Source organism: Corapipo altera, unplaced genomic scaffold (genome assembly GCF_003945725.1).
Source record: "Corapipo altera isolate COAL_440 unplaced genomic scaffold, ASM394572v1 343, whole genome shotgun sequence".
Classification (NCBI taxonomy): Eukaryota; Metazoa; Chordata; class Aves; order Passeriformes; family Pipridae; genus Corapipo; species Corapipo altera.
In genome coordinates this window covers 6,403,856-6,431,383 of record NW_020884913.1, presented here as the reverse complement: position 1 = coordinate 6,431,383, position 27,528 = coordinate 6,403,856, and the positions used below count along the sequence as shown (strand labels likewise).

Genomic DNA, 27,528 nt, shown 5'->3' with positions numbered 1-27,528 from the left:
AGCAGTAGCACAGTGCAGTGGGTCCTGCCTGGAGCTCATGTGCTGGAGGAGAGCAGCTCTTGAATGACAGCAAAAAAACCCCAAATGTCTCTTGGCAGCTCTCTCTGGGATGGGGAGCTGGAGGGAGGGGAGTGACTAGTGTCCCACCCAGTCCCTGGTGAGATTCCCACTCCTGCTTTAGAATTGTGTGTCTGGAAATGATTTGGTGTGGTGTTCTGCTGCCCCAGAAGAAGCGCTGTCAGCCTGAGATCACGCCAGCCTTGTGAAGGCCCTGATCACTGCTGGCTTCTGTTCTGTTTTACTCTCTGTTCATGGCTGTCCTTCTGTTTTGACAGGGTGAAGCGTCTGGGGTGCTTTGACCATGCCCAAAGGCAGCTTGGGGAAAGGTGCCTCTATGTGTTCCCGGACAAAGTGGAACCTGCAAAAATCACCTGTGAATGCCCTGAGAGGAACTGTGTGCTGGGTGAAGGATCAGTTGCCAAAAAGGTGAGTTGAGGGGTGGAGGGGAGGCGTTGACTTCTCTAACCATTTCTGGTCACTGTGGCTTTTAAAGCAGAGATCTTCCTGGTAGTCATGTGGTCTGAAATGTGACTCCTGAAATGGTTGTAAAGAGTAATGGCCTGTTGTTGCCAGCAGGGAAGTCACCTTGTAGAGCAGTCTGACTGCACTGGGTGAAGCATGCAGCTAACACAGTGAGGGAACATGAACAGGACCTTGTGCACAGAGGTGTCACCTTGAAGGGGTCAGGGTGTGCTCTGACAGCCTGGACTTAAAAACATATCCTTTTCATTTAGCATGACCTCAGGTTTCTCATGGAGCTGAACTGTTCAGTTAAATCCTTGCTACAGTGAGACAAGAAAGTTGTCTTTGCTTGCTAGGCCAAGTGAGTCATGCTATGGTTTGTACGTGGCTGCAGAGCCACGGTGTTCTAGAATAACAGGATATCACCAGTGTGGATGGTGACCTCCCTGCATAGCTGTGTCTGTTACACAGATTAACTTATGCATCCTCTTGTGACCTTCCATAACAAAACAGTTCAAAACACGCTTAAAATAACCTTAAGGAGCAAAGCTCACTTTCCTTGGACTAGTGAGTGCTGCTGCAGAGCAGAGCAGTGGTGAGATGCTGGTTTGCAGAGTACTGTGGTGCAGGTGAAATGTGCAGAGGCCCATGGGTGCTGCTTTGCACAAAGCTGAGAATTCCCCAGGCTGGCTGGCAGTTTGCTGAGTGTCCAGGCATGGCTCTGACCCACATCTGCTTTCTCCAGGTGAGGCGGCTGCTGAAGAAGCAGATAGTGAAGATCATGTCTTGCTCCCCGGAGTCTCAGGGCACCACTGAAGCCCCTGACAAAGAATCTGCTGCAGCTGCTGACCAAAAATCAGAAGAGCTTAAACCTGAATCAAAATGTGAGCTGGATGACTCTTCCAACAATGCACCGAGTCCTGGGGAGGGAAAGGAGGAGCAACCTGAAGAAACAGGGAAGGAGAAAGGGGGAACAGCAGCACGACAGCAGCAGCCTCCCTTTCTGCTGAAGGATGAAGGATTGTCCGACTACCGGCTCCAGTCCATGGAGCAGGATGCTGACGATGAGGCAGCTGATGACACTGACGACACGAGCTCTGTCACCTCCTCTGCGAGTTCCACTGCCTCGTCCCAGAGCGGCAGCGGCACTTGCCGCAAGAAAAGCATCCCCCTTTCCATCAAAAACTTGAAGAGGAAGCACAAGAAGAAGAAGACCAAGGTTTCACGAGAGTTTAAGCCAGGAGACAGGTGAGTTGGATTTCCAAACGCACGTTATAATTGCCAGAATCTCCCTTATCAAAGTTCTCAGATGTAAAACACCACCTCGTGGAGGTGGAGGATGAGTTAGGACAGCACTTGGTAGTAACCACCAGCAATTATCTTGTGATGACTGTGCAGTGGCCTGTGTGGAATCAACTTGGGCTCAGTCCAGCTCCTGATGAAACGGGGGCCACGTGACGTGACACTGATGCTATTCTGCTTCAGCTGTGCCTCAGGGCATCGACAGCATATCTGTGCTGGGCAAGAGGTGAATAAAGATCATACAGCTTAAACATGACACTAATTGGTTACCTTATTGGCAGCTTCTGCAGAGACACTGAGGATAGACTGTGCTAGGAATGGACAGCTTATCCTAGAGAGCTGTCTCCAGAGCAGCACGGAGGTCTGGGCTGGCTGAGGGGTGTGCTGTGGTGATCTGTTATCCTTACCTCCTCTGCACCGAGACCTGCAGCTTTTGCCAACAGCATACTTTTAAATATTAACTGTTTTTTAGTGAACTAAGTGCACTCACTCCTCAAGAGCCTTGGAGGAATTTCAGTAGCTTGCAGGAGGGAGCATTGCATATATATGTCCATTTTTACATAAAGCTGGATCTCAACAGCTTTTGCCTTTTACCTAACTTGAGAATGTTGAAAGTGTTTTCATGGGATGCAAAGACATCTGACAACTGGCCTGCCTGTCTGCTGCTTCCCTGGGCTACTTAGTTATGTACAGATCCTGCATCAGAAATGAGCTGGTGCAAGAGAACATGTGAGAATTCTCCCAGGAAAGTGACTTTGAGCATTGAAGGGATCCAGTAGTTTGAGAATGTCATGAACTTCATTGACATTTTGTGCAGGATTTTAGCTTTGCCTATATGTAAGGAGAGCTGTTCCTTGAGTCCTTGTGGGTTTTGGAGAAATTAGGTGTGAAGGTCGCAAAGCTCAGCAGAGCAGTATTCCAGTGAAATTAAAAAACTGGAGTATGTGACAGAGTTCCTGGGAACAGATTCTTGGTTCACTTTTCACATCTCACTCCCCCACAGAGTGTCTCTGTTTTACTGAAGGTTTTGCTAAGGAGAGCTTAGCTAGAGAACCTGGTGGCTCTCTGCAGCATTCAGGCAGTGGGGAGAAATCCCTGTGGCACCACCAAGAGATTCCTGTGCTGGATCTGGGCAACTCCCTACAAGGAAATGCAGAGATGACCATGTCACAGAGAAAGAGATAGAGGCTTTTTCAACACAGTGAGCCTCCAGCTGACACTTTCAAGGGCATATGTGGCAGCTGGTCACAGCTCAGTGTGAGGGGTCGTTGCTGTTTGAATATTCTGATGAGGCTGGTGAGGCCATCGGAGATGTGCTGCCAGGCACTGCTGAGAAATGCAGGGTGGATGGGCTGCCTGCAGTTAGTCACCAGATCTGATGTGTCAGCTCCTGGAGCTCTGACTGCAGGGGCCAGCTCAGCATGTGGCTCTGCCATCATTGGGTGACCTGCTGCAGCTCTCCGGGCAGCACACGGACCGCTGGATATCTTTTAGTGAGGACATACAGGGATTTCTATTAATGTCAAGCCGTGATTTTTTTGTGCTGCAGACAGGACTGTGTCATTTCCTTGCTTAGCCTGCCTTTCCACTCCCACCCTCAGCTGCTCTGTCCCCCAAGGAACCATGTTGTTGGCATATCACCCACCACACCTGGCCTGTTACAGACCCTTCTCTGATAATTTCTGCTATTGAGTGCTGGCCCTACTAGAAACTTCATATTTCCACTTAAAAATATTTCTCTGACATTCATAAAAGCAGGGCTGGGAGCAAACAGCTGTGTGCCTATTGTTGTCTTTACAGTTTGACTTGAAACCAACATAAATCCAGCACTTGTGTTATTCTGGAAGGCCTGGCCAACAAAATAAAGGCGAGATTTAAAGTCAGCATGGGATTTGGTTTGTTCTGTGCTGTAGGAGAGATGAAAATAGCAGAGACCTCATGAGAAGAGTCTGTCCAGCTAGGCTGCAGCTCTGTCCCTCTTACCCCAAGTGCTTTGCCTCCTCAAGAATCCCTGTGAAGCCCCACAGCAGAAAACCAGCATGTGGGCCATTGTGGCATGTTTGGGTTTAATTTCTGAGCTCCAGAGACATATGTATGTGTTTGAACAGCTGGGAAGGACACTTTTCTCTTTTTAAACAAAATCCTTTTGTTTTACCCGTATTCAATGTGTTCCCTATTTTCTTTTTGTTTTGTTTGTTCTCTCTGGAAGGGCTGTGGTGCTTTATCTTTCCAGTGCCATGCTCTTCTAGCTTCAAAGACTCCTCAGAGCTGCCAGGCTGGAAGATGCTCCAGTGGAGAAGATCTTAACTCTCAAAGTATTTGAATGTTCTGTTGTGCCTCTGCCAGGGCTAGAAAGTGGGTGCTGGTAGATATTAATTAGCTCCACAAGGAACAAAAGAGAGCTCAGCATCAGCTCCCTGGAAAGTCAGTCCTCCTTCAGTATAGACTTGCAGCAGGGATTGAGAACCCATCAAAACAAAGCCTGCTGTGTAGCTGCTTCCACGGGGCCTAGATGGGTTTTCCCGACTTGCTGATCCATGTACCTTTGTGTTGCTGAGATCCGTCTTGGTTCCTGATGTTGGCAGCATCACGTTCCCTTTGGTAACTCGTTGCCTTTCTGTGTTCCCAGGGTTGCTGTGGAAGTGGTGACCACGATGACTTCAGCTGACGTGATGTGGCAGGATGGCACCGTGGAGACAAACATCCGCTCCAACGAGCTCATCCCGGTCCATCATCTGGACAACAACGAGTTCTGCCCCGGCGATTTCGTGGTGGACAAAAGAGGTATTGGGTGTCCAAACAATGCTCCTGGGGAACAAACGTGCTTTTAATTGCAAAGTATTGTTCAGTCTGGATCCCCTCGTGTACAGTCACTCTTTTTAAGTAGCTGTTAGTGCTCACTTGAGGTGGGCACCTACCAGGGGTGGCAGTGATTCAGCTGACTTAACATGAATGGCAGCAGAGAGCCTTTATTTACATACCAAAGTTGAACTGTCACAGCAGGCAAGATGTGGAAAGAATAAATGCCAAGGAGCCAAGCTAGGATTTTCAGTATTTCTGCAGAGCAGGGGTGGCCCACCTTCTCCTTGAAAGTGCCAATAGCTCTGAGCTCTCTCACAGAATGAGGGGAGAAATGAACAGCTCACCTCAGGCTGCTTTCTCTGTGTGACTGGTTTATCATGACTCTTCCATTTTTTTTTCATGAGGTGTTTTGGGATCCAGAGGCATCTTCTTGAATCCCTTCTCTTCACCAAACGAATTGTTGATGCTAGTGAAGGTCACAAGTTCAAGGAGACTTAGAACTTTTGGATATAAAATACTGGTGACACATATTCTGGCTCTCAACTCCATTTCTAGTGGGGGTAGACCCTCAACAGTGGGGAGTAGAAGATACTGTTGGGTTGGGGAGCAGGAAAGCTGGCTTAGCAAAAAGAGAGGCTGTTTTTTGTGGCCATTTCCCATGAGTAATACTCTGACTGGTCTTCTGGGTTGGACGTAGTCTGAGGAAAGTGAAGTTACCCATCAGCTCCAGCTCTACCGATCTAGTTTGGCAACAATTTTGACTGTGTAGGAAGAAGTGTTTTTCCTCGTGCCATTCACAAATGGAAGGCATCAGCCATGAGAGCCTGGGAGCTGACAGCCTCAGTCACTGAGCAAAGCCCGTGCTCCTTTGCCTGATTTGTCTGTTTTCTTCTCCACCCTTGTGACCCAAAGGTCAGAGCTCCCAGGACCCCGGGTTATATGGAGTGGTGCAGTCTGGGGACCATATCGGCCGTACCTGTGTGGTGAAGTGGTTCAAGCTGAAATCCAGTGGAGATGATGTGGAGGTGAGTGCCTGCTGGAACCAGCTTAGAGAAAAGCAGATAAACACAGAATAAGTGTGGGAATCAGTTCTGTACTGGAGTGTGTCCTTGAGGATGGGAACGCCAATGTGCTTTTGGGACTGAGAGGCTTAGCTAGAGTGATGTCACTTCATATTCATAGATGCCTGCAAGGCAGTGAAGAGCAAGCAGAGAGTTTACATCCAGTGGTAACCATCAGGCTCTGGTATGGATGAAGATTTTTTTTTTTCCTGAAGCTTTCACGGGCAGTTGATTTCTTGAGTTCACTCTAAGAATTTTTCCTCCCCATGTCCTTGCTAGTTCACTGAAAGAGGATTAATCTATTGCATGTTGTCATGCTTGCCTCTGCCAAGTGCCATTGCCCATAGTCAGCCTAATGCCTTTTTCTTGGGGTTTGTAGGAACACTGTTTTCCAGAGTCTTGACAGACTTCAGCTGGAGATGAGAGGGGGACTTGAACAAAACTGGTGTTCTGCTTTCTGCCTTAGGCTAGGACCCTATTGTCATAGCTGAGCAGGGCCCTTCTCATCCAGAAGCAGAACATCAGTCTGGCCTGGGGTTGTGCTCCTCTTTACCCATTTCTCATTATTTGTGAGCTCGTAGCTCTCTTCCTCCGGGAGAAATCAAAGGAAAGATGTTTCCCATTAAGTGACAAGTTTTTTGTCATATACTTCCTGTTGCCTTGGATCGTTTCAAAAGTAAACTCTGACCCTTTGGGCCCCAGCAAACTGCTTTGAGAAATCTGGGTGTTTGGAAGGGAATAAAACACTGTGCTTGCATGTCTCATCCTCATGGTGATGTGGAACCTGAAGTAAAGGTGAAGTGAGCAGATGAGACAGAATATCTGCTTCCTTTCATTGTTGTGCCTTGATTGACATGCTACAAGGATGAGGTGACAGGAAGGGACAGGAGCAGCTCCTTCCAGGCTGTTGGAGCAGCTGAAAATGGACAAAATATAACACAAAGTATTTTGAAGTGCTGAAGGTGTGCTGTGGGGGTCAGTGCAGCATCCTGGGGCTGACACATCATTCTGTCTCTGGTGCAGCTGATCGGGGAGGAGGAGGATGTGAGTGTGTATGACATTGCTGATCATCCGGACTTTCGCTTCCGCACGACTGACATCGTGATCCGGATCGGCAATTCAGATGGAGCCACGGCTAAGGAAGACGAGGTGGGTCCTGGGCACAGTTAGCTGACCACATTGTCACCAAGTATTGGTGGAGACACTTTAAAGAGTCAATAGGAGGGCTTTAGGCCCCACAGAGGCATCCTAAACTCCTTAGCTTGCTGATTTCGTATCAGTGTCCCCTGCTGTCACGAGTAACGCATCAGATCTCTGTCTGTCTGGAGAGATGTAACCTTGAAATCCTTTGACCTTGATGACAGTCTACAGCAGAGCAAGAGTGAAGTTGGGACAAGAACTGAACATAAGCCTGAGGGCTTTTAATCAAACTCTTGCTTAGGATTTCAGAGTAACTTGTAATAAAAGGATATTCTGTGGGCTCCTGAGTGAAGGTGGATTTGTCATGCAACCAGTTTCACTTGGCAACAGAAGAGTGGAGTTCTGGGTTTCACCTGAGTTATGTACATGTTAATTCTGTTGAACTGAGGGATCTTCTGGGGAGGAAAAGGGAACAGTTTACATTGTAGAGGATACACCCTTTGCTAGGAAACACCCTTACTGTGGAGGGAGACCTCTAGCTTTTGAGCCTGCTGCCCTAAAAAAGGGTTAAAAGGTATAGTGCAGCCCTTACTGCAGTTCTAGTTTCAGCAGCTGTGAAACAACATCCCAGCCTGCTCAGCTGACCTAAATAACCTGCTGCCAGGGCAAGGTGCTCCTTACTGTGCACACCCTGAGCAGCTGCAACTTGTCTGTTCATGCCTGTGCTCTGTGGGGAGCCCCCGGTGCTGGGGAGGGGGGAGCTGAGGGCGCCCCACTAGAGGGCACCCCCATTCCATGAAATTCCTGTCCCTTGCTGGCACAGCCCCAGCCCTGCTGCCTGCAGAAAGGCCACTGGTCCTGATCACAGATCAGGATCTCCTGCCAGACCAGCCCTGCTGGTGCCCTGCTCCTTGAGGGGAGCTTTCCCCATCTCCGTGGCAGTGTTGTGTGGTTTCTACTTGTAGGATGCAAGTATTGCTTTAAGTGGTTCTCCAGCTAGGGAGTATGTGTTGGTCAAAACCTTCCTGCTTGTGCATGAAGTGCCTGGGAAAGAAAAGGGACTGACAAACCACTCTTGTCTCCACAGCCTTCCGTTGGACAGGTGGCTCGTGTGGATGTCAGCAGTAAGGTGGAAGTGGTGTGGGCAGATAACTCCAAGACTATCATTCTGCCTCAGGTGAGGTCCTGTTCCAGCTCACAATATCCCTGTAATTTTTAGCTGAGTGACGACTCTTGGATTTAAATCCTGGATGTAGAGAGCTTTACTGGGTAAGGGAATCTTGCTCTGTTGATTGCTGCCTTCCCATACGGTAGGGCAGCTTCCCAGTTCTGTTAGCACAGGAAAATCCATCTGCTGTTAGGAGGTCTGGGCAACTAATTGGTCATCGCTGCTCTTGAATTTAGAGAATAGGAAGGTCTGGGCAGACTGTTTTTGCCTTCACACATGCACTGCATGCTCACAGCTCTGCCCACGGCCCTGTTCTTAGCCTCCAGCACCTGCTCCTCTGCAGAGCTCAGGGATCATCTGTTCTGACTGGAGCCCAGGCTGGTGCCTTGCCCAACCAAGGCACTGCTGAAAGACTGTTGCATGTTCTGTCTTGCTTGTGAAATGGCACCATAGTGGGTTTTTTTGGCTAAAGAAGCTCCTCCAGGGTCTGGGCTAGAGCCACAAGTTGTCACCTTAGCTAACCTAGGGATCAGACCCGAATCCCATCCCAGGGCAGGGAGGGGAAAAGGGTTGAGTGCAAGCTTAAAAATACAGACACAGCCACACTGCTAATCCACTGCACCCCCGTGATTTCTGCATTGCTCTGAGTTTTTACTGTCTTGTAACTGTGCTCGCTATTCCCCATACAGTCTCATCCCTTGTCTTGTCTCCTTGTTTCCTTGGATTAAGGGAGACAACCTAAAGATAGGAGCCGACCTGTATCTGTAGGGTCCCATCTCCATCACTGTGGCAGTGACACCACTGCCTGTGCTGCAGAGATGCCTTTTGCGAGTACAAAGCACTTGATCAAGATTTCTTTTTAAACCAAGCAGCTCTGCATTAATTACAGTAGAATAGTCAATGCCCGCACTATGGCAGTGGACTGGAGCCATACAAAGCAGGCTGCTGTCTCCCTTCCCCCTGTTGTCACATGTGCTTGGATCACAGGCACAATCAGAGGTCTGATGTGTGCTCCACAAAGGGCTGTTCTCACACTGCAGTGCCGGGGCTCTGCAGCAGCTCCTGCTGTGTCACGCCAGTCCCTTCGATTCTGCTCGTCTGCGTAATTATGGGAGTCGGGGAAATGTCAGGAGCAGGAATTATCAGTTGGTAAAACCGTGATTTATCAATGCCTGACCATGTGCCCAGAGACAAGCTGTCTGGGTGCTTTTTCTCAACTCTAAAAATAAAGATGGCATAACTGGCTAATTAACTTTCCAATTCAGATTTGGATTAGCTTTGAGGGCAGTGAGTTTTGATGGCTTTTCCTGCCTGCAGTCACTTGTGTTGAACCCAACTAACCTCTGCTGGCTGCCTGTCTCTGACTGGCACAGGACTGGCTCAACAGTGCTGGTTCAGTTGAAGGCTTTGACAAGATGACTGAGTGTCCATGTGCTTTAGCCTCTGGGGTCATATCTTGCCACATTAAGAGGATTTTTGGGCTGTCACTCAAGTGTTAAAAGTGTGTGGATAAAATGCTCCCATCTTGTAACTCCAAACACAGCCCTGTAAAGGTGCTCTTACTCCCCTGGTTCTGTGTTGGTGCTCCTACCTGAAAACCTCTGCAACAGGACCTTGTGAGAGACATAGCATGAGCAAAAGCAGGTTGTAGATGAGGCTGGATGGAGTGGGGATGGGTTCAGCTTCCAGTAGTGAAGGGGAAGAGAACATTTTATGTAAGAGCTTATTCAGCAGCTTGGGTGAGGCTTCATTGTCCCAGCTGAATTTTAAGCAGTAGCCACATATAACAGCTAAAGGAGCGTAGCAAGGCTCTGACAGCAAGTAGTGTGTGCCACAGAAAAGGAAAGCTGGTATGGGAATGCGTTCCTAGTTCCAGCATTGTCTCTGTGGAAGGATGGAGTGGCAGCCAAACTAGGGCTCTGTGCCAGCACAGTTCCTGGTGCAAAAGCAGGACCAGAAATACTAACTCCTTATATGATATCAAATACCTTCTGAACTAGCTCTGTGTTCAGAAACCCTGGGGCATCCAGATAATTTTTTGGCACCTGTCTGTTGTCCCTGACTGGATCCCAGACACTAGGATGGCTACAACCCACTGAAAACTTGCCCTAGTAACCCCCCAATACTTCAAACAGTGGGACTGTGTGGTTTCATAATCTGTGCAAGTCAGCCCTTTATAGATGGAAGGGTTTGAAACAGCCCAGCCAATCCCAGGTGGAAGCTCCTTTTTCATGGCTTGCTTCTAAAAACAACTAAAACTCTGTGCCTCACCCTTAGTCTCACATAACTCTGCTCTCCTTTAGCACTTGTACAACATCGAATCAGAAATCGAGGAGTCAGACTATGATTCTGTGGATGGCAGCACCAGTGGGGCATCCTCGGAGTGGGAGGATGAGAGTGACAGCTGGGAGACAGACAATGGCCTCATGGATGACGACCACCCGAAAATTGAGGACTTTGAGCCTGAGGAACCAGCAGCAGAGGAGGTGAAAAAAGTAGAGGAGCAAGTCCAGGGAGCTGTGGCTATGGCAGTTGCAGATCTTGCTACAGAGAAAGGTGGCAAGGACGGAGCCCCAAAGAGCTTCCGGGAGCTAAAGGAGGCCATCAAGATCTTGGAAAGCCTGAAAAACATGACTGTGGAGCAGCTGCTGACTGGCTCTCCCACCTCCCCAACTGTGGAGCTGGAAAAACCCACCCGGGAGAAGAAGTTCTTGGACGATATTAAAAAGCTGCAGGAAAATCTCAAGAAGACCTTGGATAATGTGGCTATTGCTGAGGAGGAAAAGATGGAAGCCATGGTGGAGACAGAGAAGAAGGAAGAAAAAGCAGAGGCACAGACACCGGTGAGGTCAGAGTGGCCCAGTGAGACACCAGTGCTCTGCCAGCAGAGTGGAGGCAAGCCTGGAGTCACCTTCACCAGTGCCAAGGGAGAAGTGTTCTCTGTATTGGAATATGCTCCAGGTGAGTGTGGGATTCTCTGTCCTTCATTGCTGTCCTGAAGTGTTTCTTTCTCCAAAACCTTTGCTTCAAGGCCTTTTGGATTGTGGTGTTTTTTTCTTCCTGGTTGTTTCCACAGCTCATTAACCAGGGATGAGAAATTACCACAACTTCTGTTGCATAGTGTGCTCTGGGACCCAAACCTGGCTTTTAGTGTCCCTAGGTGTCTGTCTCTTGTGTCATGGTGTCTCTAGGCTCTGTTGCACCTCTTCAAGCCTCAGAAGTGTGCTTCCCTCTTTTTCACACTGGTAACTAATGTAGGAGGGCTGCAGAGATCAGTCACTTCCCATTGCAGAGACTTCCTTGAAAGTTGCAGGGTTCGTTCAGGCTTTTTTGGTTGAGTTGGCTGAGAAGCAGAGGAGGGACAGCTGGTGTTCTTGGGCTGGATGTCCTTGGTCGGTGAGTGGTGCCAATGTTAATGGCCAAAAATAACAAATAGCATCTGGTTGTATGGAACATTGGTGACAGCAGAGCCCAAGGTGCTCACAATACAGCCAGGCCAGACTTGAGAGAGAAAGGTGGACAAACTGTTCTGAACCTGCAGGTGTGTGTAAAGGGAAAAGGAGAGCTGTGCTTCAGTTTGGCAGAGAAAAAGCCATCTCTTTGTGGGATTATCCTGGCTGTGGGCATAGAGACAGCATTGTGTTAGGACTCTGAGAACAGGAGATGCAGGTTGTGGCTGCTGTACCGTGTGGGAAACATCAAATAATCTCTCCTGCCTCCTGGCTCAGCACCAAAGCGAGTTAACTCCTCTCTTCCTCACGATGCATATTACACATGATCAGATCTACCTTCACGAGGAACCTGTGGCAGTTTCCAAAGGCAGGCTGTAATCCTGTTCTCTTCCTTGCCCCACAGATTCCCATGCCTTCAAGAAAATGGAGTTCCAGCCCCCAGAAGCAAAGAAGTTCTTCAGCACTGTGCGGAAGGAGATGGCTCTCCTGGCCACCTCCCTGCCCGATGGCATCATGGTTAAAACCTTTGAGGATCGAATGGCAAGTGCCTGCTCTCAAATGCCTCTGTGTTACTGCTGGGCTCAGCATCCGGATCACTTTCTTTGGAATTCCCTGCTTAGCCTTAATCCAGTGCATTAGAGCTGCAGGAATGTGTGCAGCATGTGAAACAGGGCTGTAATTACCCAAAACGGCTGGTTTTGCATTCCCTCAGTCAGGGTGGCCAAACAAGGAGCTCCTGGTTGCAGGGAGCCAGTTCCGGGTGCTGAGCAGGAAGACAGGCAGGCAGCCAACAAGGGGCTGGTGTCAGCAGTGAGCAGCTTGGGGATTTTGGCCATCCCTGAAGCCCTGCTGCAGATCCAAAGGCTTGAGTGCAGTTTCTAGGGGGAAGGTGCCCTGAGATGTGTTGCTTGAACTGACTCTTACGAGGGCTGAGTTAATCACATCCCTTCTCTCCCTGTGCATAAATACAGCCCTTGCAAGGTAAGAGAATGTTTCCCAGTGTCTGACCTGCTGCCTCTCCCCACAGGATCTCTTCTCAGCACTTATCAAAGGGCCCACACGCACGCCCTATGAAGATGGACTCTTTCTCTTCGACATCCAGCTCCCCAACATCTACCCCGCGGTCCCACCTCTCTTCCGCTACCTCTCCCAGTGCAGTGGGAGACTGAATCCCAACCTGTATGACAATGGCAAAGTGTGTGTCAGCCTCCTGGGGACGTGGATAGGCAAGGTAATGCTGTCATCCACCTGTCTGTGGGGAGCAGGGGTTGTGCTGAGCTGCTTTTGGAACAAGTCACTTCCTACCAGTCCTGGGTGACTTCTGGTCTCGGGTGATGCTTGAGCTGGGGGTGGTTTTGGGCTCTGTTTTAGGTGCCTGGAGCAGGTAACTGGTATAGTTTGACTTTTTCTGGATCTGTATTTGGCTTGCCTGTTCTTCCTCAATGAGAAGCCTGGTCAGAAGCCAGGCTGTGCCATAGCAGAGATGCCAACACCAGCATGGGGTGTATCCTGTTGCTTAGGTCCCTGTCTCCCACACTGTGGACAAATCCTGTAGCATGATACAAAGTCCAGCTGAAAACTTGGAATAAACAGGGAGCCAGGGACATTATGTGTTATGAGCAGGTAGATGGACAGGGCAGCTGGGGAGGGGTTGGAGCTGATGCCTGGTGTGTAGGGTCATGCTGTTCCAGGCAGAACTGGCCCGATGGGGTGTGGTGCTGGTAAAAAAATAACGGAGAGATGGGTTGTTGAGATGGGACACCAGTACATCACGTGCTTGTGGAGTCAGTTCCTTGTTCCTGCTGTGAGCCACAGGCTGTCAGCAACAGGAATGCAGAGGAACTGGGGCCTCACTTCATCTGACCATTGTCACAGGGCAAACTGGTGGTGCTTCAGCCCTTTAACACATTTGTGTGTGCATTTCAGGGGACAGAAAGGTGGACCAGTAAATCCAGTCTCCTTCAAGTACTCATCTCCATCCAAGGTAAATGCTCCTGCTGAGCCTGTGGGACAGGAAGAGGTGATGGGAGGAGGGGATGTTGGCTGTGGGGGGGGCACACAGTTGGGATCTGCCACCCCAGTCAGATTAATGCTGCCTTCTGCTCTCACCTTGGTGGACAAAGCAGTGTCCTTATCTCTCCACTTGAGCAGTGGAAGCAGGTGCCAGCTTTTCTCATGCCCAGAGTTTTGGCTGCGTCCCAAGGCTCTGACACAATGCCTTCCCTTCTTCTCACTGCAGCAGCCAAGCACAGAGCTGGTCTACTTGTTGCTCTGAGCTGACAAAGGTGAACCACTGTGTCCTCAGCCAGTTACCAAAGTTAGTTGAAGTTGCTAAACTGGGCCTCGTTTGCAGGACTTTTTTTATCCCCACTGAGTCACCCGCCCATCTACATGGGGCATGTTTTGCACATGATGCTGGTGTTTATGCTCCTTCCAAAGCAGAGAATAATCAGGGGTGTGCCTAGACGAGCCCCAGGGCTTCCTGCCATGGGCCTTTGCTCTGCCCTATCCAGTTTGAGAGCAGACAGACTAAATCACAGAACTTCCTCACGGACAACTTTCTGTTCAAGGGAGCCCTGTGATGTGAAACCTTTGACACAGAGCAAGGGTTTCTGCCTCGAGTCAGCAGGCAACTCCTGCTCCCTGAACCCCCACAGTCCACCTGTATCCTCCTGTGGGGGAAGCACACCACAAGAAAAGCCTTTTCTCATTTTCAAAGCCAAGGATCCAAATTTAGAAAATTAAATGCTAAATGTTTTACTGGGGCAACTTGGTGCTAGAGAAAGACCTGCTCTCCTGCTACCTGGGCTTTGGGAGACTTATGATCTCACCTCCTCCAGCTCTAATGCAGTTTGTGGCAGGCTGCCAGCAGCCTGGCAGCACCGGTACAGTTGCTACATATGTGTAATTTCATTAGACCACAAGCAAGCAAGAGAAATCTTGGTATGAGTGACTTGTCACAGTATTCTCTGTCTCAGCTCCACTGTCTGAAGGGACTGTGCTGGACAGGGCAGGACCTGGCCAGCTCAAAGCCTGTTACTGAAGATTGGCCTTTGTTCTGATTAAGAGGAGGAGGAAAAAAAAGCTTTGGGTGTGTTTGTGGGTTTTTTTTTAAAGGAGAGGAGTGGGAGGGAAGGAAAAGGAGCTGTGAAACCTCTCCCCTGCTGCCCTTTTGACCTCTGCTGTTGTGTGCCCTCTGCATCATGCTGGTAGAGGACTGTTCTTGTCAGCCAAGGATCTTGGATGCCACTCCCTGTAGTGTCCAAGGTTCCCACCACATCACGCGATGCTCCTCTTGCGACACCAGTCCTTTGCATCCTGCAGGTTCTGGTTGTTCAGCCTGGCCTCTGCTGCCTGCCTGATCCTTGCTCTCTGCTGCCTTGGCAGCAATCGTGGCCCAGCAGATGGCAATTCCCAGTGGTGTTCCTCCCTTAACACCCCGGTGTCCCTTTGTCCCGGCAGGTCTCATCCTGGTGAACGAGCCCTACTACAACGAGGCTGGCTTTGACAGCGACCGGGGGCTGCAGGAGGGCTACGAGAACAGCCGCTGCTACAACGAGATGACGCTGATCCGGGTGGTGCAGTCCATGATGCAGCTGCTGCGCCGGCCCGTGGAGGTCTTTGAGCACGAGATCCGGGAGCACTTCCGCTGCCACGGCTGGCGCCTGGTGTCCCGCATCGAGTCCTGGCTGGAGACGAACGACCTGGTGGAGCGCAGCCACGAACAGGCCAACGGGGCATATTCTGCCTCCCCCCTCCCCGCCGGTGCCGCCCTGGCCGAGAGCCCCGGAGACGCTGCGGGATCGCTGGCGGAGTACGGCAGCAGCTTGGAGCAGGGGGCGGCCGCCGAACTGTCCGACTCGGCACTCGACGGGAAGGAGGAGCTGGACGAGTTGGAGTTCACGACCCCGACGCCCAACGCCGGTGACCTCCAACAGTACTCAGACTCGGAGAGCACAGGCCAAGCCAGGGGGGACCTGGCCAGAGACCGAACGGACGAGGGGAAGGCTGCCCAGGACTCTGCCGCGCAGCCCAGCGTGAAACCAAAGAAACGGAGAAAGAGCTACAGGAGTTTCCTGCCGGAGAAGAGCGGTTACCCTGATATTGGGTTCCCCCTCTTCCCTTTGTCCAAGGGGTTCATTAAAAGCATCCGCGGTGTCTTGCAGCAGTACCGGGCTGCCTTAGCAGGGGCCAACATCCCAGAGTGGACAGAGGACAAATAAACCATCAGAATAGGGACAGGCAGGTGCAGGGGAGAAGGGAAAGCAGCAGAAAGTAAATTGGCAAATGCTGTTACCAATCAACTGGCTTCTCCTTCCAGCTTTTCTTCCTCAGCTTGGTTTGTTCCAAAGAAGGTGGTAGGCCTGATTGCTCCTCTGAGGAAAGGTTTGTCTAAGCATGAATAACTCTTTGCCCCCAGCCCCTTTTCCTTTTCCCTGTCCCATGTACGTGCTCTTCTTGCAAGTTTGACCCTGCAATGGTAAGATTTGAGACCTGCACAGAAGCAGTCTTGCAGCCACGTTCCCTCTGCACTTTCATCTTGGGGCACCTTTCCACACAAGGACTCTTCCCACCCAGTGCTACACCCAGCAGTTTTTTCTGGTGGGGTTCCAGCCAGAAGAAGGGATTGCTGTAGTTTCTGGAAATGAAGGGCAATGCCCTCCCAGTCTTTCATTTTTCTCGGCGTTCCCATGGGTTCTACGAAGTCTACCCCAGCTTATCTGTACTTAGACATTGGATTGTGTTGCATTGGCGTTGTCTACACCATACAGAGTTGCTCTAGTCTTAGTTGTTCACTGATAGCTACAAGGTTCTTCCAGTTGGGATTGGTAGGCAGGGCCAGAGCTCTGCACTGGCTCTCGTGCTGCGGGGTTTCCATCCAGTTCTGCAACTTCCAGTCGTTCTCCTGGAAGCAAGTCTAGCCATCCCCACTTCTTTGTCTCCAGAGTAAGGCACACTTCCCTTTTCCCCACCATGCATGCCTGTCTTCTAGAAATACATGGGATTCCAGGTTCTGCCCTCGTTTCTTGCTTAGGTATCCACATCTTTCATTCCCAGCCATCCCGGCTGTCACACAGCACTACACCCACCCTGGATCCCAGCCTCATCCGGGCAGGCAGCAGCAAGTGATCCTGTTGTAGATCTGGCAGGAGTCTGGATGGACCTGGCATGGCTGCTGCTCCCTCATCCAGCTGTGCAGGGGTGTTCTGGAGCCGTTTGAGCCAAGGGAAGGAGCTGCCGTGTCGTGGTGAGGCCCTGTTGCAGCAGCAGCAGTTTGTGGTGGTTCCTGTGCTGTTACATCAGACACTGGTGTGAGCTGTTATCAGCTCCTTCCCTCACCAGCTATTTCCTGTGGTGGGTCAGCTCTGCTCAGCAGTGTTGTTGGCACAGCACCTCCTATTCCTAATCCCAACCACAGCACTGCTGGATGCTCTGGGAAACAGCTGGTGAGGGCAGGCAGTGCCTCAGCAGCCTGAGCTGGTGACCATGAGCACTTTTTGAAGCAGTGACTTGCCAGAGTCCCATGGTCAAGACACCTTCCCGAGGCCTCTGGTCCTGTCTGCACACACTTACCTTCGCTTCTGGAGCTGGGAGGTCACACTCCAGCACTACTGCCTTTGCCCAGTGTTCAGGCATTGGAGAGGCACCCATTTTGCATCCATGTGGAGCACAATCTGTCAGGGAGAGTCCATTGGTCCTTCCAGCTGCACAGGGAGACAGTGGTGCCAGGCTTCCCGGGGACCAGTCGGGCTGAGCAGATGGCTCTGCCAGAAGTAAGGATGGAGCCAAAGCTCTCCTTTGCTCTTGCTCAGTATGGCTGTGGCCTCCTCCCCTCACCCCAGGCCAGGGTCTGGCCTCGGTTAGGAACAAAGGAACAGCAGGAGAATGCCGCATGTTGGCATGGTGCTTTCTGCTCCCTCAAACACCAAGGGCTGCACCCACCAGCCCAAATCCCCCCCACCCAGCTCCCTGCGCTTTCCAGCTGCCTCCTGATGCTCCAGGGGTGGCTGCACAAAGCCCTTCCTGTGTCCCCATCCACACTGCTGGGATTTTGGAAGGCACAGGCTGCTCCCAGTGCTCTGGAGGACATAGGGCTTGGCTGTGAGTGCAGACCTGGGCTGAGCTCTCCAGGTCCCAGTCTGTGGGTGGATCGCCTGTGCAGCGACTCTGGCCCTGCTCTGGCACCGGGAGCTCTCCCTGCCTGGCAGGTGGGAGGTCTGGCAGACCCTTCTTTGGGGTGCAGAGGTGCTGAGAGCCCTGGGCAGGGCAGTGTGAGCTGCAGCCACGGCCACGTTCTGCAATGAATGGATTCCTTTGAGCGGAGCACGGGGGCGTCTCCAGAGTGTCGGGGCTGAGGGGGGTGAGGCTGCTGCTCCAGGGCAGGGGAAGGGCAGGCAGAGAGGCTGGTTCCACAAATGATTAAACCTCTTCCAGGCAAAACCACGGTTGGTGATCCACAGACACTACCTCCTCTGTCCCCAGTGCCGGGCTGTGGCTGCCCTGAGCCCCCGCTGGACAGGGAGGGAGGGAGAAACCCTCTGGGGGTGAAGGAGCTGTAGAGTTCCACTGTGCCCCCCCCCTTTACTCTCTGCACCTCTCATCTCACAGGGCAGGGGCTGGGCAGGCAGCATGTCCTCCCCCTCACCTGAAAAGTCTGATCCTAGTCAAGAGCTTTTGCACAGGCTGCTGGGGCTCCCTCCGAGGAGGTGTGTGAGGCCTTCTGGACTGGGATGCTGCTCCCCCCGGCATCGCTCGCTCTCTGCAGCTGTCCCAAACCCAAGCGTGCACAGAGGTTTACAAATTTTCTAAAGCTTTTGATAATGTGAAGCTCCTGGGTGATGAGGTTGGTGGTGAGCACACTGCAGCTATGTAATTTTTTTGTGTATGTATGTAATATTTAAGGGTAACAAAATTTAAAAGGCTAAAACCTTAAAAAAAAAAAATTTAAAAACACACAAAAAAAGCCAAAGCATGATGCATATTGTTAGCCTTAAAACTGGCTACACGACTGTGTGATGTACAAATGAGAGCAGCCTGTAACTGTTTTAAGTGCTGGGGTTGGGGAAGAAGCATTACAAAATCAGTTTGTAGCCTTGATTCTGTACAGTATTTAATGAATTAAAAAAAACCCAGACCTGACTATTGAGGCCATGCTTAGAGGTGTGTCGTTCACGTGCAGATGTGGATGCTTGGTTGCTTACAATATATGTATAAAGTGCTGTGTGACCATTAAAACTTTTTTTACCTGCAGATTTTTTTTTTTGTTTGGCTAACCAAGGTGTAATAAAGGAGGGAAGATGACTTGCCATTAAATTTTGCCTCTGTGAGTAGTTCTGACTGCTGTCTCTTTCTTTCCCTTCCCACCCCCTGCTGTGTTTCTGGCACACCCCTTGTGCCAGGCTCTGGGCTGGCTGGATGCCGTGTTTGCCCCCCGTGGGTGCCCTCCCTCACCCCCTCTGGCTGCAGGAGCGGTGTCTTGGTGTGCTGAGACTCAGAGACTCACGGCTTTGCAGGAGTTGTTCAAACCTCTCGAGGGGTGGGCGGCAGCTCTGCCACCTCCCTCGGGTGCCGGGAGCAAGGGGCTGTATGGGAGGATCAGCCCGTTGCTGCTGTCCAACAGGTTTTGGAAGCAGATGGGTGATGGAAAAGACGTGCAGCAAAACCTGGGAAAGGGGAGGGCAAGGGTGATCGCAGCCGACCTGCTGCTGTGAGGCACACAGCCATTCCCGGTGGAGACTCCAGGGAGCCTTTCAGGTGCTGTGAGCCTGAACGGCTCCGCTCTGCTGAGCTGTGTCACTTGGCAGACACAGCCAAGAGCTCAGAGTGTGTCCCCTTGCCCTGGGCTCTCCCTCCAGCAGCTCAAGAGGGTTAGAGAGTTACTGCTCAGCCTGTTTTTACACCTGGCCCAAAGCCACGGGGGAAATAACTTTATTTTGGGAGGTGGTTCCCAGCTGCCGCCTGCCCTGCCGGCTCAGGGACAGGAACTCGGCTCTCCAGGAGCGAGTGGGGCCAGGGGGGGAGGACAATCGTGCTCTTCTTTCCCGGATCTGCCATCCTAATTGCATAGTTTGCAGATGAATAAATGCAAACAGCCACCACTGTTTACTCTTCTACTTTGTACTTGAGCGCTGTAAATGAGGTTTAATTACTGCAATTTTATACCAAACAGGCTGAGTACTCCCCCCCGGCGAGCCCCCGGGCAGGGACCTATCGCAGGGCTCCAGCTGGCCCCGAGCTGCCCGGGAAAGGGGATTTGAGAGCGCCCCACAGGGCCCCTGCTCCCGGCAGAAAGCCAAACCCCTCGGCTCCAACGACCCCCTCCCTGAACCTCTTCCATGAGCCTTTCCCTGCTCTCCCTCGGAGGCACTGGACCTTCCCCAAGATGTCCCCAAGTGTCACTGCAGGGCTGAGCTCCCTGGATTCGATCAGACACAGCGTGAGGCTGAGCCCGGAGGCATCGACACACCCCAAAAATCGGGGCGGGTGGCAGCAGTGCCCCATGTCCTGCCTCCTCGGCATCTCCCTTGGGAGCATCCCCTGGTTCCAGCGCTCCGTGCTGGTCTTGGCCCCAGGGTGCCAGGGACAGAAGGGCCACGGCGCTGAGCTAAACCCATCCTGACATCTGCGTGTGAGCCCAGCCCAGGGTGACGGCACCGCAGCCCTGCCCCTGACACCAGCCATGAGCTCGGATTTAAAACCCGGGGGAGGTTTTTTTTTTTTGCAAACGCTAGACGTTTATTGCATTTATCACAAGAATAAACTCTGCTTCTAACAGGAAGCTTTGGGTAGAAACATTCTTTAAAAAAAAAGTCGGTTTCCTGTATTAGATCTATTGGTCCTGACCACCCCTGGGGGGGGTGGCACTGGCTCCGCGGCGGGCGGGGACACGAGCAATGCCACCGTGTGCGTCCGAGCCGGGGAGGGGACGGGGCTGTGCCGGCGCAGCCGCCTGGACTGGGACCTCGTACCAGGATGAAACACGCTGGCGTCTCGCCGGCACCGAGTACCTGATGGGGCTCGTGGCTCACTTTTGGGACAGCGCTGATGGCTGGCCCCGAGGGGGTAAAGCTAAGCGTGGGGGCAAGCGAGGGGACGAGCCCCGCAGCCCCCAAGACCTATTGCTACGGCAGGAGGAGGTTCCTGAGTGGGAGGAAGGCTCTGCCACCCTCGTGCTGGGCCGTGCCGGCAGCTCAGCGCTGCAGGGAGGGCGAGCCCGGAGCTCAGGAGCCGCTGACGACGCGGCAGAGGCGGCCGTGGATCTGGCCCTGCACGGGCTCACACGCCAGGGCCTCCCCGTCCACCGTCATGATGCCCGCGGCCACCCGCGGCTCCAGGCGGAACGCCCGGACGGGGACGTAGCACAGGTGAGGACAGTTCAAGTCCAGGTGGGTCCCCCTGGACATGGCCAGGAAGAGCTTCAGCAGCGCCACGCGGCTGATGCCGGCCTTCATGTAGAAGAGGTGGATGCAGCCGTCGTGCAGCCGGGCCGCCGGTGCCATCAGCAGGTTGGTGCCCAGGTGGGACTGGTAGATGGCGTAGACCAGGACGAACTCCTCCTCGGGGACCACGGTCCAGTGCGCCGGCACCGGCTGCCCCAGCGGCGCCAGCAGCGAGTCGGTGGGCAGGGAACCGGGCGCGTCCGTCCCCGCCGGCGGCAGGACGTGGCCGGCCTGGCCGTTGGGGACAGGCGTGGAAGGGTCCCTGGGGGCCGGGGAGGTGCCCTGCTCGGGGCCGGCGGGCAGGTAGGACAGGCGGCCCTGGTACACCCGCAGCTTGGCCAGGCACTGCAGGGTGCCCAGGGTGAAGCGGGCGCTGCCCAGCCAGCGGTACTTCTCACTGTCGATGTCCACGTCCGAGATGAAGCCCCAGCCGAAGCCGAGGAAGGAGAAGAAGCGCTTGCCCGAGGCTGTGCTCAGCGAGACCAGGTCCATCTGTGTGTGCAGCCCCTTGCACAGGATGAAGGTGCAATTTGTCAGCAGCTTCTTCTTGGCAACGTGATCGTAGCTGCGAGGGGATGGAGAGGGTGAGTTTGGAGCTCAGGGCCCCTCCTGCTGTCCCAACATTCACCTGCAAACCCTTATTATCATGGTTGGGACATACCCCAGGTGGGTGACAGTGTCCCTCAGGGACAGCTGCTGGGAGAAGTTTAGCTGAGAGTGGAAAGGATAAACCAGTTCCTGAAAGAGGGTATCGAGTCACAGCAACCCTGATCCCCCCACTCCAAAGCAGGATTGGCTGTGCCTGGGGTGGATCCTTCAGGGTAAAGCTTTACCAGAGTCTGAGCCCAGAGAGGAGAAAGGGAATGTGGGGAGGTGGGTACACAAGGATGCATCCCATGCTCATGGCTGTTCTATACCAGCCTGTGGGTAGGTGAGGACCCCGACAGGTACCCCTGGACATCCCAGCACCCTCCTCCTGGGCCAGAGCCCTGCATGGCCTTTCTCTTCCCCCACCTGGTACCAGCACAGCTCTGTGTGCTGGCCAGTGCAGTGCAGACAGCAGGTGCCCCATGGGGCCAGGACTCACCCTGCATAGTAGTTGATGGAGGCGGCCAGGGCATTCCCAGAGCCTCCTGGCAGGATGCACAGCGGCTTCTTCATGGTGTCCTTCCAGTCTGGACGCTCCATGAGCCCGTTCACCACCTGCAGGGATGAAGGAGTTTGTGGTACCCAAGGAATCCAGTGGCCCCTGTCCAGCCGAGGGGGAAAAGAGCTCACGGTGTCCCAGGCCAGGCCAGGCCAGGACGAAGGCCATGGCTGCTTTGCTCCAAGCTTGGTGCCATCTCTCCTTTGCCATTCCCTGCCTGCCTTTCTCGTACCAGAGGTTGGCTCCTGCCCCAGGCACCCCCCTTCTCCTGGCTCTCTGCCCAGCCCAGACACCCCAAGGTGCCCCTCACCTCGTACAGCAGCCCGTCCCCAGACATGACCACCAGCGTGTCCCACTGTGACAGGTCCTCATCCCGCACCTTCTCGTGCGCGTGGTGGGGTCTTTCTGCAGGGGAAAGTGCAAAGATTCGAGATCACTCTCTGTCTGCCTGCTGCCACCCCCCAGATGGTGACTCCAGCCAGGGGTTCAGGAGGCGAGGCCCTTACCCCTCTTGAGCACAACCAACCCACAGGACCCAGAGCTGTGGTGAGGCAGGAGGAACGAGGCCATCAGAGGAGCCCAGGTAAGATCCCAGGGAAGGGAGGAGGAGGAGGAGGAGGGAGCTGCTGGCAGACTCACCGGTGATGAAGATGGTGGTGGCAATCTCAGCCTCGGCCAGCATGGGCTGCACCACGGCCTGGAAGTCATCGAGGGCACGGCCGGAGCCACTCTGCGGGTTCAGCAGCACCAGAGCACGGCAGGGCCGGGGCAGCACCCCATAGCTGTCACCTGCAGGGGGGAGAGGGGGCTCAGGGTGCTGGGTCACGGCACTGCCCAGGGAGGGCTTTGCCATCCAGAGCAGTGTTTGCCAAAACCCTGCAGGAAGGGGAGCTGCCCCTCCCTGATCCCTACAAGCTCCCTGGGCGGCAGCCCTACCCAGGGGCAATGGGGGGTGAGCAGGGATGGAGGGTCCCTGCTGGGAATGCTGAGGAAGCAGCAGAGATGAGACCTGGGGGCCTGCAGGGCCTCACCTTGAGCTCCCCCACAATCAGCAGGGATGTTTTACACCCAGGATGGGGCCCTGCAGCACCCCAGCTATTCCACAGCAGGAGGACAAGGGCTCCAATTCCCCACATCCCCCCAGATGGAGAGGGGCCAGGACAGCCAGCTGAGCCAGCAGACAGACGCTTCTGCCTCCCCTGCTCCCCACGGGGCTCAGGTTTCGCGTGCGAGGGCCTCAGTCAGGCTGTAATTACAAGCCTGGCAGGGGTCTCATTTTTCTGCCCCCCCCCGCCCCGCCGGCTTCCAGCATCACCTTCCCCAAGCCCAGTGGTGCCCGTGCAGGGGGACAGGGAGAGCCCACTGAGCTGCCCTGCGAGGGAAGCACAGGGAGGATGAAGAGGGCAGGACCCCCGGGTGCTGCTGGGGCACCCCAAGCCCTGAAGCGAGCAGGGCAGTGCGACTCAGGTTCCCTCAGTGCCTCTGGAAATCCCTGGCTCTGCAGGGTGAAGCCGGTTTTGGGGAGTTTGTGGATGTCCCCACCAGCTCTGGGCCCCCTAAGCCATGGCCCCAGGGGGGTGGTGAGTGCCCACCCCAGCACACAGGCTCTGTGGGACAGCACGAGGGCCACGTCTGCTGACTCAGCAGGAAGAGCTGCTGAGTCAGGACAGCAGAGGCATTTGCCAGCACTGTCCTGGGCTTGGAACCCCCTCTAGGCACTCGAGGGGGCTGGGGGTGTCTGCCTGCCCCTGCCTCATCTGGGGTGATCTGAGCTGTTTGAACACACCAGCTGGGGTTTTAGAGCTAAAACCCCCTCCTGCCACCCACTCCAGGGACAGTGGTGGGGAGAGGTGAGCCTGGGTGATGGAGGTCCCCACGTGTCACCTCCCCTGGGTGACACCCAGCATCACATCAGTCATGGCCATGAGCTCCATATGACTGGAGCATCCCACCTCCTTGCCCATCCCAGCTCTGGGAGCACACAGAGCTCTGCTGATTTCACTGCCATCAGGATTACTTCCTGCCCCCATGGATGGGGGCTGAGGCTGTCACCCTCCAGCACAGCTCCTTGTCCCTTTGCCACCTGTTTGGGACCTGCCACCAAGTCCACAGGCAAGATCTGCATGTGAAAGCCCCGTCAGTGGGGCCGAGCCTGGCTCTGGGTGCTGGCTCCGGGCTGGCTCTTCCCGCTGCCACTCCCGGCCCCTTATCAGTGGGCGCCAGACAAGAGGGGAATGGCTTCCCTCGGGGACAGCAGTGAAGCACCCGGAGCAGAGGCCACTCCAACTCGGGTCAGGGATAATAGGCAGTAACCCCGGGGCTGGGCTTGCCCTGCTCCCTCCCCTCTGGAGCTTCCCTGGCCCTCACAGCCACTAAATCCCCCTCGGCAAACACGGATGAGCCCCTACGCAGGGGTTTGGGCTCAAATTCCAGCTGTTGGAGGAAGGTGATGGGGGGGGGGTTCTCTTTCTTTCTCCCCCTCCAACCTTGGAAGATGCAGAATAAGAGCAGGAGGTGCTTCAAGAACATAAAAGCAGTTTTTAACCCCCCCCCACTGTTAACCAGGCACATCATTTCTGACACACACATGGAGCTGCAGTCAGGTCTTGCCTGAAAATCCTGCCTGGACCTGTGGCTGTTGCCCCGTGGCCACCTCTGGGCAGTGGGGTATGGCTGGGACCACAAGGCCCCAATCCTTGCCTGGAGGGCACAGAAGGATGCCATGACTCCATCAAAAGGGGCAAACTGCTGGTACCAGGGTGTGAATAGTGATGGGATGCAATCCCAGTGAGGGAGCAGCGATACCAGCAGCACCAGGCTCAGCCCCACGGTGGGACTGGAAGGTGCTGGGTCAGAGCTGGAGCCCAGCAGCGGCGATGCTCAGAGGGAACAGAGATTTCAGAGCATCCCTTCCCATTGCGCAACTCCGGCCAGTCCCTGGCATCCCAGCAAGGCTGAGCCACTTCCCGGCACACTGCGGTCGCTTTCAGCCTCAAACGTCGAGCAGAGCAGACACTGAGTCAGCAGGAGGAAGGGGCTCTGGCTGCTGGCAGTCCACAAACTCTGCTCCAGTCCCTCTGCCCACATCCCCCCATGTCACATGGGACCACGCTGCCACAGCCCCACCATCTGCAGCCCCAGCCACTCCACTGCGTCCCTGTATCCTTCTAGAAACTCTCTGGACATAAGGAACAAGTGTGCCAGGCTGGTATAAGGCTGAGACTGAGCTCCCTGGGGCTGGATTTCCCTGTCAGGACACAAGCCTGGTGGCAGTTTCTTCCCTTCCAGATGGCTGCAGTTTGGGACACATCCTTGCCCTCCACGGGCAGCCCCAGCTTGGGGGTTTATCAACTGCAGAGAGACTTTTCGTTTACCCCTTGGGGTGAAATAAGAAGGGGGAAGCTTCATCCTTGCTGCAGCATTCCGCAGGGCTTTTATCCCACAGGATGCCGGAGCTGAGATGACACCAGGACAGGATCACTAGTGGCTCCCAGGTCCCCTCCCGGTGGGGACAGGGTGGCAGGATTGCTCCGCACGGACTCGCACGCAGCCTCCCCAGCACGGCCTTATCTGCCCGCACAGGCCTCCCCGCCGGCACGTGCGAGCGCAGGGTGTGGGCGAGGGGCACTTTTAGCCCTGTCCCAAAACTGGGGGAGGAGGTTTGCAAATCCTGCTGGCCCTCAGTGAGAAAAATAACTGCAAAATTCCGCACCGCCTTCTCCCGTCCTCCTTCCTCAGGCTCCCCCGGGGCCCCCGTGTGCCACGAGCTGCCTCCTGCCCCAGCACCCTCGCACCGCCTGCTCACAGGGCGAGGGTTGGGAAGCGCTCCGAGACTTCCAGCTGCGGAGTTCAGGCTGGATATAGAGCTGGGGAACTGGTTTTGCCCTCACCCCATTCCTTCCGATTTTTTTTTTTTTGTTGTTGTTGTTATTCTGAAGGAAGAGGAGCAGAAAGTTGTTTTGTAGCTGCAGGTCACGTAAAAAAAAAAAAGCTGCATTTTAAAATCCGAGCAGGGAAGAGCTGGGCTAAATGTGATTTGACAGGATCCCTCTAACCGCATGCCTCTTAATTTCCAAGTCTGATCAGAGCGACTGGACAGCCAAATAAATGAAGTAGTGCATATAATTGAATCTCTGCTCAGATGTTCAACTATCTGCCAGTGCGCCCTGCCCTGCCTGCGGGAGCTGGGGGACGCGGCCCCCGAGCCGGACCCTCCCCTTCCAGACAGCGGCAACTCCCGGGGGAAGAGGGATCAGAAATCCAGACCCCTCCGGGCTGCCCTGGGACCCCGCTGGGCCCCGGGGGGTCCCGGGGAGCGTTTGCCTGTCCCCAAATCCCAAGTGATGGATGGGACCTGCTGGGGACAGGGGACAGTGCCTGGCTCCCGTCCTGCCTGCGTCAGCAATGATTACTTTTTTTCCTTGGATCATGCTGCCCTTTGGAGCTTTGGAGTTATCGAACGGGAGCGATGGAGGGGGGGGTGTTTGCGTGCAAAGGGCCCCTGTGGTGCGACCACGTCCCTGATGCCCCTTGAAACTGAGGGTGAAAGGGGAGAGACCCCACCCCCGGCGCGGGGGCTTCGCGTGGGGATGTCCCCGTCCCCTCCAAGCTCGGGGCGGGGGGGGGTCCGGGTGACCCCGTGTGTGTCCCCCCGTGGAACCCGACACCGCGCAGCGCTCCCGGCTCGGCAGCGGCCGTCCCGCGTGGGGCCGGGCGGCGGAGCGGCCCCCAGCCCCGCACAGCCCCGACGGGGCGAGCCCCGGGGGCGCGGGGAGCGGGTCCCAGGGGGGTCGGCTCGGCACTCACCGTCCTGCGCGGGCACGGCGGGCACGGCGAGCTCTCGGATGCGGCGGCTCCAGGCCTGGGCGATGCGCAGGTTGCCCTCGGCGTCGGGCCCCCGGGAGACGCGGAAGGTCCGCTCCAGGCGCTGGCGGGCGGGCGGCCCCCAGCGCGGCCCCCGCAGCGGGTAACACACGAGCGAGAAGCAGGCGGCGGCCGCGGCCGCGGGGAAGGCGGCCGAGCCCACGCAGTCGGCCAGGCGGAGCGCGGCGTCGGGACCGGCCGAGCAGCCCGGGGAGCCGCCGGGGCGCCGCACCTGCAGCTCCCGGGCCGTCAGCGACAGCGAGCAGGCGGCGGCACCGGGGGCCGGCCCCGCGCCGAAGATGCCTTGGAGGAGCACCGGGCCCCCGCCGGGCTCCGGGGGAGCGCGGCGGCCGGCGGCCATCGGCGGAGCGGGCGCGGAGCGGAGCGGGAGGCACCGGGGAGCGCCGCCCGCCGCCGCTCGCTGCTGACGCCCGGCGATGGCAGGCGGGGCGGCCCCATTCATAAAAATTTAACCCACCCACCCCCCCGGCCACCCCTTCCCCCGCCGGGGGAGGGGGCCCGTCCCGGGGCTGCTCCGGCACCCCCCGCGCCCCCCCGGCAGCTGCCTCAGTTTCCCCAAGCGCCGCCCCGCGCTCCGGGCAGGGCTCCGGGGGGAACCGGCTCTGCAGAC

The 27,528-nt window shown here is 54.8% G+C and overlaps 2 protein-coding genes across 2 annotated transcripts in view; one reads left to right on the top strand and one right to left on the bottom strand.

Moving 5' to 3' along the window:
* Positions 1-18,778, top strand: part of UBE2O (ubiquitin conjugating enzyme E2 O) — a 62,029-nt gene extending 43,251 nt beyond the window's left edge. Inside the window, exons 8-18 of the mRNA XM_027654453.1 lie at positions 336-486; positions 1,268-1,770; positions 4,454-4,608; positions 5,539-5,651; positions 6,711-6,836; positions 7,915-8,004; positions 10,299-10,956; positions 11,851-11,987; positions 12,475-12,678; positions 13,374-13,431; positions 14,910-18,778. Coding sequence (XP_027510254.1) covers positions 336-486; positions 1,268-1,770; positions 4,454-4,608; positions 5,539-5,651; positions 6,711-6,836; positions 7,915-8,004; positions 10,299-10,956; positions 11,851-11,987; positions 12,475-12,678; positions 13,374-13,431; positions 14,910-15,670 — 2,956 coding nt within the window. The 3' untranslated portion in view covers positions 15,671-18,778. The remainder of the gene's footprint in view (positions 1-335; positions 487-1,267; positions 1,771-4,453; positions 4,609-5,538; positions 5,652-6,710; positions 6,837-7,914; positions 8,005-10,298; positions 10,957-11,850; positions 11,988-12,474; positions 12,679-13,373; positions 13,432-14,909) is intronic.
* Positions 18,779-20,202: 1,424 nt separating this feature from the next.
* SPHK1 (sphingosine kinase 1) lies at positions 20,203-27,258 on the bottom strand. The gene is made up of 5 exons (XM_027654455.1): positions 26,841-27,258; positions 22,674-22,823; positions 22,345-22,439; positions 21,975-22,090; positions 20,203-21,452 (listed from the first exon to the last, which is right to left on the bottom strand). Exons 1-5 carry the CDS (start codon positions 27,256-27,258, stop codon positions 20,669-20,671), a joined length of 1,563 nt encoding a protein of 520 aa, XP_027510256.1. The 3' UTR covers positions 20,203-20,668.
* Between the last annotated feature and the right edge of the window lie 270 nt (positions 27,259-27,528).